Source organism: Hyaena hyaena, unplaced genomic scaffold, assembly GCF_003009895.1.
Source record: "Hyaena hyaena isolate Hyena2069 unplaced genomic scaffold, ASM300989v1 scaffold_477, whole genome shotgun sequence".
NCBI classification, from domain to species: Eukaryota; Metazoa; Chordata; class Mammalia; order Carnivora; family Hyaenidae; genus Hyaena; species Hyaena hyaena.
This window is the reverse complement of record NW_024081112.1, coordinates 758,043-768,016: the sequence shown is the minus strand read 5'-3', so window position 1 is coordinate 768,016 and position 9,974 is coordinate 758,043. Positions and strand designations below refer to the sequence as shown.

Below are 9,974 nucleotides of genomic sequence, written 5' to 3'. Positions count from 1 at the left end.
TTTTTTTTTTTTTTTTTTTAACTTCTTTGGCATTCTCTGTTGAGGGGTCAGCTTTAACATCGCTCCTCCCACCACACCCACATTCTTCCCATGTATCAGTGTTTGTCCAGTTAGGACTTTTTAAACAATACCTACTGCCAAGCAATGAGGTACATACTGTCACTTCTTTTGCTGTGTAGCTTTTTTATATTTTCTTTGGTTACATTCATTCTTTTGCTTATGCTCTTAGCTTTGATATACTTAATCATCAAACTTTTTGCTGGTTTTACTAGATCTTCAAGTAGATCCTCCTCCCCCCCCCTCCAGTTAAGTGACCATCTCTTTCTCTATCAAATAAGTCTAGGTTTATGCCCTGGTACAAGATGATCAGTCATCTGACTCTGCAGAGTAGAGACCTGGGATATCTGATATCTGAACACTTTCTAATGTAGTCTTAGTTTATTTCCCCATCTTTGTCCCTTTCTGGTTCCAGAGATGCCTGGTTCCACTAGTATGTGAGCACTAGTATGTAGGTTCTGCAGTGTGGACTTATTTCTCGGCACACTGCAGCATTTGCTTTGAACTCAGCGTTTTGTTTGGGGTCTGCTAACACAGTGCTGCCATCTGGCATATACAGTTTTGTTGCCACTGCCGGCCCTGTCCTGTCCTTGTGGGTTTGTATTCTTACCTTTAAATTCTGTACAGTTGCTGAGGCTTCTGAGGGGGTAGGGGCAATGGTAACATTCCCAAGAGTAACTTTCTACCTAACCGCCTTTCCTAAGAGATGGCAGAAAAGTTCACGGTTTCACATCCTGCCTGTAGGTATTTGGAGATACTCTGTTGTCCAAAGCCAGTTAGTTACTTGTTAAAGAGGTCGTAGGTGTTTTGCCTAGGTTGACTCAGTTAGCATCATTAAGAGCATTTGTTACCTGTTACTCGGTTTACAAAAGTAAAATGTGTTTCTTTTCCATGTTTTAGCCTATTTTGAGTTTTGCTTTGCTTACAGCTGCTTGGTTTCAAGTTAGCTCAACTGTATACTTTTCATGGTAGAACTGAATGGTGACTTGTGAATTGCTGATTCATTTTTCTTTCCAATCTGACTTGAACTATTTAGTCAGTGTTGGTTTTTTTATTTGAACCTGTAATTGTAAATTTGCCCATTGCCAAACATTGCCATACTGGAGGCACTACAGAGAATATTAAGAATTAGGATGAACTTCTGTTCCTGAAGTTGGGTGAAAATGATGCTGCTTCATTTTATAGAGATCTTGCAGATTCAAACAGTAAAGAAAAAATGTTGAATTTGATATATTCCAACTTTTCTTAATAGATCTTCACATATTTGCCTCTCAATTATTTGGGAATATTCGTTTTATCCCATGTGGTGATCTGAATAGCAAATTTAACTTTATTCAGATGAATTTAATAGAGGAAACTAAAACTAGATGTGTTGGATGGTGTCACAAAGTGACAACCAAAACACTCCAGTGTTTGCTGTTTAACAATGAAAGTACATAAATTAGGTTGGTATTTTTGGAAGTGGTAATGCGAGGCAACTTCATTCTTAGGTTTCCCGCCCCCCCCCCCCTTTTTTTGAGAGGGAAAGAGACTAAAGTGGACTCCACACCCAGCAGATTTAGAGCTTTCCTGACTGAGCCACCCAGGCACCCTGTGCTCTTACATTCTTACTGTTCTTGTGAAAGGCTACCTCACTGAACTTCAATTTGAAATTTTGTTTTTGTTGAAAATACCGTAGAGCACTGGCAACATCTGGAGTGTCATGAACTTACTAGAGATGTATAATCTGTTTTCCTAGAGATAAGCATAATTAAGATCATTTGTCAGAAGTACTAAGCATGAGCCAACGTACGTGTCAAAAATTCATGTAACACAAAGAATTGTATTTTGCACACATATCTAGCTTACCATTGGACCAAGGTAAACCCTTTAAGTTTTAAGTACCCTTCTAGATCTTTTATACATAATACTTGTTTAATTGCTGACTTTTTACTGAACTTTTTGTTTTTCAGGTGTTCTTGCTGGTCACGATAACCGGGTCAGCTGTTTAGGTGTAACAGATGATGGCATGGCTGTGGCAACAGGCTCTTGGGACAGTTTTCTGAGAATCTGGAATTAACAGTGCATGCAAGTTTTTCTGTTCTCCATTGCTTATCTGGAGAAATCAGTGCTACAGCCTAGAGCTGTGAGAAGAAAATCCTACCTTATATTTGCAGGTGAAGATTTTTCTAGAGATTATTATATACAAAAAGAAGCTTTCAGTAAACTACAAAACAAAAAAAGTGGGAAAAAAAAACAAAAACAAGGCAAGGGTGCTTGCTGACATCAAAAGGACCAGTGCATTAATTTGAGTTGAGCTAATTTAACCTTGATGAATTTTCACTTGTACTCAGATTATTTTCTTTGTGTAGGACAGAATGTACACATTATAGCAGTCTATCATGTTTGTGTTTGCATTTTTTAAGAACTACATTTTTAACTTTCTATATATAAGAAATATCACGTTTTTGAGTTCTGTAATGGAGGAATAGATGGAAGTGATTCCAGATGTATGTGTAGTTATATTTGAAGAAAGTCTTCTTGAAGTCTGACCTTTTTAATCTAAAAGAGATCTGGTTGCCTAATGTTTAAGTATACTAGCAGGCTCAGGTACCTCTGAGGGGAGACCCTGTTGAGGATCAGTAGTTTCTGGGGCATCCGTGGCCATCCTATGAATTTAAATAAGTGCTCATTTTCGGTTCATGAAGGGGGAGATAATCTGAAGGCCAGGGAATCAAGATTTCATTCTGAAACATTAGACATATATAAGAAACTCCTACATTAAGTTAGCAGTAATGGCATAAAAATCGTTCTTGACATAGAAAAAATGTGGTTATAATCAAATGACACTTTCAGTAGCTCTCCAACTCATTGGGCTTGCTTTCCTAAGGATTGATGCTCTAGAACAGAGTTTGTAGAGTACTCATTTCAGATTGATGAACAATTGGGCTGTCCTTGAATCTTTTCCCCAGTGTACTCCATTGACCTACATGTAGATAGGAAATTAATGTGATGACGTTGTTGAAGTAGTGCAAGACCTAATCAGTCATTAGACTTGATTAGTTCTAATTGTGTAACAAAGCGGCTTTATGAATTTATGTTCAGATAATATAAAATCTGAATTGATATAAGTTTCTGTGACTTAAATTTAAAAGAAATATTAAAGCTTTTTGCTCTCCTGTAGCATTTCTTCTCTTGGCACGAAATACTGGTTTCTAAGTGATTTTTTTTTTTTGCCTCAAAGAGTGTTTAGACACAAGTGACTCCACTTGAAAGCCAAAAGAAAAATTCTAAGAGCAGCTCCTTAAGGAATCAGAGGAGCATAGTAAGCAATTCCGCTGTTCATAAATGGTATAATGTGTCTATTACTAGAATGCCCGCCCCTTCCCCACCCCAAATTTAAACTTTTCCCTTTGAATTTTCTCCTATAACAAAAGCTAAATGACAATAGAAGACTATTAGTCTTGCTTGATGGTGAAGTCATGGGCTATTCTGATATTTAGAAGTGCATTGTTTTGTGATTTAGTGAACTGTGCCTGTTACTGTTGAGATAGGTCTCAACTTTTTATCACCTGTAACCCTAAATACTCCCAAATTTTACTTGTGGATTTTCATTTTTATATTGTGAATGTGCTAGTAAGTGAATCAGCTATAATGAAGTCAGTATCCATTTTAAGATCAGCTGATGATAATTAAAAGAAAATGGATAAAGGAAGATTATGATATAGGACCAAAAAAATACAGTGTAGATGGCAGGCATGAATGTATATTTATAAACATTCAAGATTTCTATGAACCTTTTGCAGTTAATGTTTGTGAACTGTCATTTCATAAAGAGCAGCTCTTCGAGATAAGGCAAGAATATTTTAAAGGAATGTACTCATTTCCCATTAAGGTGGGGTTTGCCACGTAGTTCAGCAATTCATTCCAAATCCTATTCAAGAAAGCATTTCTGCCACGTGCAAAGCAGCTATGAGAAGTATCTCCTCTACTTTGAAATTTATTCTAATAACAAGATCTTTCATCAGAGGCCCAGGCTACTTCCGTGGTCAAGCATGTTGATAGAATGACTTAAAAAAAATCTTTGTAGATGAGTTTAAAAGCAGCTCCCATAATTAAATAGCTACTAGGCAACTAAAAACCAACCACTGTTGTGGTTTATACATAATCACCAAACGGTGACCTCATTAACACATTAACTTACTAGTTAAACCTTTGCTCTCCATTGATAAAGGTTCCAGTTGTTAAATATATTTGTTTACTTGCAGTTCAAGCTCAGCTGATGGTCTAAGTGTTGTGCATAAGACTTCCTATAGCCAGTTAAGAGTAAAATAGTATGTAGAAGCACTGTATAAATTTTAGTTCAAGACTAAAATTATGTCCAAATACCATCTTAAGGAATTTGATCAAGAATGTTGCATTTATTTGGTGCCTATATTCTACTTTATAAGAAGCATTTAAACATAATATGCCTCAGCATGTTTATTTACAGACTCCTTAATTACTTCATAAAGAGTATTTTTCAGATCTGGCAAGAATTTTTTTTTTTTTTTTTTTGGAAAAGAATCTTAAGCAGGCTCCATGCTCAGTACAGAGCCTGACATAGGGCTTGATCCCATGACCTTGGGATCATGACCTGAGCCTAAATCAAGAATCAGATGGTCAACAGACTGAGCCACCCAAGTGCCCTATTGCAAGAATATTTTAAGAGAATATATTCTTTCCTTAAAAAAAACAAAACAAAACACATGATTGCCATGTGGCTCAGCAAATCATCCCAAAAGCTATCTGATAGCAGTGGCCTCTCCTCTTTGATGGATGGACAGGCCTCAATTTTGGCAGCTGTATTAAGTGTTTTAGACTGCGTGTCCATGGTCCCTTCCTAGCTCAGATTTTTATAGTTGGTGATCCGTGGTTACATGCATCACTGAGTTTCGTCTTCACAGAGGCAAAGATCTGGGTTTAATAATTAGGCAAAGAGTCTATAATAGACCATTCTTATTTTAGTAAACTAGTCTCTGAGACATAATGGATGTAGGTGCTTCTGGAATGTGTTAAGCCATTTTAAAGTTCACCTATTTAGAGAAATGGATCTTGACTTCTCCAAGTGACCATGAAACTTTTATTTCTAAAATTATAACTGACCTCCTCCAACACTATTGAGGTTTTAGATTTAATAATTTTAACCTTTTTAAAGAGTGAAAACATTCAGGGAAACTTATGCTTTGATTACTGTTGAGTGTTTCACATATTGAATAGTTATAGTTTATCTGTTGACGTTTAAACTTATGGAAACTGATGAAACAATCTTCTAAATGGGCCTATCATTTTAACAGTATTCTTTCTAGAAACTTTAGGGTATAAGTCAGACTAAATAATTTTTGCTTAATTGTAAATTAAGTACTATGTTCAGCTTCTAATTTCTCTTTTGCCTTTGTGGCACCTTTGTGGAGAGCAAAATTTTAAACTATGTCTTACCTCCTGTGAGAATTTAAAACATGCACAAGGTTAGACCATCTTTTTTGTGAGGAAAAATTAAAGTAGAAGGTGAACTGTTTCATATTTACTAGTGTTTCTCCTGTTGTTAATTTTGAATTGCCTTAAATGCAGTGGTGTATTTAAAAATAATTGGTTACAATAGGTACTCATTAAAATGGTTTGTAGTTGAATGTCTAAGCTAGCAGTATATTTTTTAAAAGTCACATATTGATGGTACACCTTGTATTTAGCCAATTTGTTTGCATGTTGATAAAATTTCCTGAGTCTTTTTTCTTAAATCCAATTACTGATCCTATAAAGTAGTTACAATGCAGCATCACGAAAAAACTGATTATGTGTTTCAACTGGTTTAAGTGCTCCCGACAAAATCTTACATCGTATAGTATTTATTTTTTACTTAATGGAACTTCAGTGATACTTGGTGGATATTTCAAGCCTTTTTGTGTTTTCCACAATGGTGCTCTATTCTATTGTTTTCAAAGAAGCATTTGAACACTTGGATTTGTTTATTCTTATCCAAAGGCATCCACATAAGTGGGTTTTTAAAGCTGATTATTTTTTTTTCCCCACCTACAATGGATTCTACAACCTTGTAGCAAATTGACTCTGAATGTCAGTAGTATGACTTTAGGAAAAGGTGAACGTAGTAGATTAAAGCTCTTATAAAAGCTTAAACCAAACTATGGACTTGTACCATGATTTAATAGTATTCTTGGATCTTTCTTGCACAGTGATTCATTCCTTTATTTGTACAGTAGCTCTGTGAAATATTGCTGTGAATTGATATTGTAATCAATAAAGTGCTTTTAACCAGATTGCATATAGCATGTTTTACTTTTAAAAATCACACTAAAACTTTAATCTCAGAAGTAAACCCAGCCCAGTTATTTTATGCTCAGCCTTTTTTCCTTTATCTAAACATTGGCAATTATGAAATGAAAAATGGGCTGCTGGAAGCAAGGAGTAAGTGTACTTCACTTGATGAACGCTAGCTTACTTGCTGTTAACCATTTGATTGCTTGTGGTATGTAGATAAAAGCAGTGACTGCTGTCCTTTCATCTCCACACCATAGGAGGACAGTACACGAGGGCAGTTCAGTACTTGGCTAGGCACATAAGCCAGCCTACCCAAGATACCTTACATGCCTACTGCAAAACTTGTCACTAAATGCCAGTAAAAATGTTACATTTATCAACTATCAGGCAAACAAGTTTTATTTTCACCTTGCATACTTATAAAAATGTAGTTTTGTAAAAAGTTTAAGGTTATACAAAGTATAAATAATCTCTCAAACATACATAGTAAATCAAGTATGTGCAATAACTCTGAACTACAGTTGTGAAATACATAATTTCTGTATAATTCACGGGCTTAGTCATAGGTGCACTTATCTCCAGGCATAAAGGTTGGGTTTCATTTCCAACATTCATGCATTTTCAGACTTGATCAGGTAGAACTGCATTCAAACTCGTGATGGAAAACTTACTATAAAGGGACTATACCAGAACTACTCCAGTAGTTCCCCAAACTTTAGTGTGCATCAGGATCACCTGGAGGCTTGTTAAAACCTAGATTACTAGTTTCCAAACCTAATACTGAATTCAGTAGGTCTGGGGTGAAACCCTGCAATATGTATTTCTTAGAAGGTCACAAGTGATATTCAGGTAATCCAGAGCTCAAACTTTGACAGACACTGTACTAATGAGGTGATACCAAACGACTACGCTATGTCAAAAGTTGATGTACTTGCATATAAAGATCAAGGTCTTGAACTTGTAACCTAAATTAGCAGTACCCAGAATCTTAGACATTAGTTTTTCATGTGGCATTTGTTACCTAATCCCATTTGTTGGTAGTCTGTACTATTTTTTGGTTACAAAGCAACAAAAGCTACAAAGTAGTATTTGGATTTGAATAGTGCATCCTACTATCTGCTATGCATAAAAACATTTTTGAAAGGCTTTTGTGGCCTTAATATTTTCTCAGGATATCCTGAAAAATAGTGCTGCACCTGTTATGAAAAGACTGAGTAGCATCCAGAAGCCTTAAAGGCACAAGAAAGTAAATAGTATTAAGAATAAAAGAGCCTAACATGTTACCCCTCTGTGGAAAAGCAGAAAGTATCCCTGGTCAAATGCAGTCATTATGCATCTAACAAGCATTTAGGTGCTGCTGCTTTGGTGATTCTCAAGACTAAATATTGTGTAGCAAAGCCCTAGAATATAATTTTTCATGTTTCCATAGAAGTTTAAATTAGTTTTTACAGAGAAACAGACACTACTTGAACTCATCAACATTTCATTAAGTTAAAAAATACAGGAAAATATTAACAGTGCCCTGGTATATTCATACAATTAAATAAAGTAAAGCAACCCGGGGGGACAATCCAGCAGTGTCCTCGGCAAATACCTTCTGGAAAACAGCATTTGTAAATGACTAACCACCCAAAAGTCGGTGCTCCCAGATCTTTGGCTATTTTTATCACTTCAAACTTTTACTCCTAAAACTGAGATGGAAAGGTTTCCTTGCTGTAATCAGTTGAAGCTGAAAATGTTTCTTTAGAAACATATCAGGCAACTATTCAGACCCAGATATTTTTATACTTTTATAAGAGTCCATGTATAATACCAAACCTTTAGACTATTTTACATTCGTTTTAATGGGAAAAAAAGAGGGAGTAAAAACAGTGTATTTATTAGTGGTTTACATACCTGCCAGGATGGCAAAAGTGATTGTAACCTGCATAACAATACACTCAAGAACATTTCACACTCCTTGATAGAGCAGTGCAGGTTGGGGGTGGGGGGGAGGGAGACTATTCCCATTAAAGTAGGCATCAAAAATTAGTTTTGAGAAAAGATGAAAGGAGCATTCTCTAACTCCTGGATGCCAGGAAGCAGAGTTTTTTTCAGAATCAAAAACAAAGAGAGCCCTAATTAAGAACAAGGCCCCACCCCTCAGGGGTCACATAGTTGGTTCTGTTGCTTTTAACTAATTCATTTTAAACACAATTTAGCCTTTTCTTTACCCCAAATTAAAACTAAAGATACCATATAATACTTTTCAGAAATGCAAACACCCTGATAGATTATCAGAATCTATACAAGGATTTGCTATTTAGGTACAGTTAGTATAATTCATATTTAAAGTCATTTCATAAAAAAACTGTCCCCATCTTCCAGGTTCCATTTTCTCCTATGATGATCACCAAAGCAATCTCTACTGTTAGGATTCTTCTTCATTGCTTGAATGTAGAAACTGCTTAGTAAAAGTCTCCAGCTCATTTTCAAGTTGAACGGCTTTATTTCTAATTTAAAAAAAATGAATAAAATACCAGTCTAATTATCATAAAGGCCAGTGAGAAAGAAATGCATTCCATCCAATCTTAAAAAGAAAAAAAATCACTAGTCAGGTGCTACTACATGTATCTGAACTCAGATTAAACTATTATCAACCTTTTTAGAGTATGTATATGTGCTATTATAGCTTTGCAATAAATGCAGACAGAATCCAATGTCCAGGACTTTAAAAAAAAAAGCGTATACTGGAATAAAACCCAAAAATCTGAATAAGAAAAAATGGGAAGCACTAAGAGACCACGGAGTTCCACTACCTTACATGAGAATTATATCCTAAGTCATAGAATCATTAACTGTCCTCGAATTCCTAGAATCATTAACTGTCCTCGAATTCCCTTTAAGTTAAACACAATGTATAGAATAACTGGTTTTATGTATACATAAAGTAGCTGTCAGATGTTAAAGGACCATGGTATACCAAAAATCTTTTTAAATACTAGAATCATACTTGACACAGCCAAATACCCTAATGAGACGAAAACAGGAACTAAAACGGACAGAAGAACACAGACCGTGTCCCCCATTCTCATACCATGCCAAGGCGCGCACACATACTTGAGTGAGCTTTTCTCTCTTTTCTCTTGGTCTTGTTGCCGGGTGCTGGGTGCATGTGGTCGAGGACATAGAAGTTAATGGACACATGAACTCCACTGTATGCTTCTTCAGGCAACACTCTATTAGTTAGGTAACTTAAATTCTATCTGAATTGTGGAACCTAATCTATTAACAATGGGGATTCTAATATTATGGGATTTGTTATTTAGAAAAAAGGTTAGCACGTCAAAATTATTCGTACTTACTCAAGCCCTGCGAAAAACAAAAAGCTATAGTAAGTACCAATAATATCATTTCTTTAACAAGATGAAACACTACTAAAAAAACCTAAGTAAAAAAAAAAAAATCTGTATATAGTTTCACTAAGACTATGATGTATTTGGGATAATCTAATTCAAAAGAGTTGCAATGGAATAAATGAAATTTACTTGGGTGTATTTGTGCGTATGAAAGGAGGCTGGGGTCTAAGTGATAGGCAGTCATCTTTTGCAGAGATTATGAACAGAGGTGTAATAACAATGTAA

The 9,974-nt window shown here is 35.6% G+C and overlaps 2 protein-coding genes across 2 annotated transcripts in view; one reads left to right on the top strand and one right to left on the bottom strand.

The window, feature by feature from the left end:
• The window catches only part of GNB4 (G protein subunit beta 4), a 63,114-nt gene extending 59,895 nt beyond the window's left edge, over positions 1 to 3,219 (top strand). Inside the window, exon 10 of the mRNA XM_039254332.1 lies at positions 2,010 to 3,219. Within this exon, the coding sequence (XP_039110263.1) occupies positions 2,010 to 2,116 (107 nt within the window). The 3' untranslated portion in view covers positions 2,117 to 3,219. The remainder of the gene's footprint in view (positions 1 to 2,009) is intronic.
• A 2,881-nt stretch (positions 3,220 to 6,100) lies between these two features.
• The window catches only part of MFN1 (mitofusin 1), a 34,495-nt gene continuing 30,621 nt past the window's right edge, over positions 6,101 to 9,974 (bottom strand). The window contains exon 18 of the mRNA XM_039254321.1: positions 6,101 to 8,843. Within this exon, the coding sequence (XP_039110252.1) occupies positions 8,762 to 8,843 (82 nt within the window). The 3' untranslated portion in view covers positions 6,101 to 8,761. The remainder of the gene's footprint in view (positions 8,844 to 9,974) is intronic.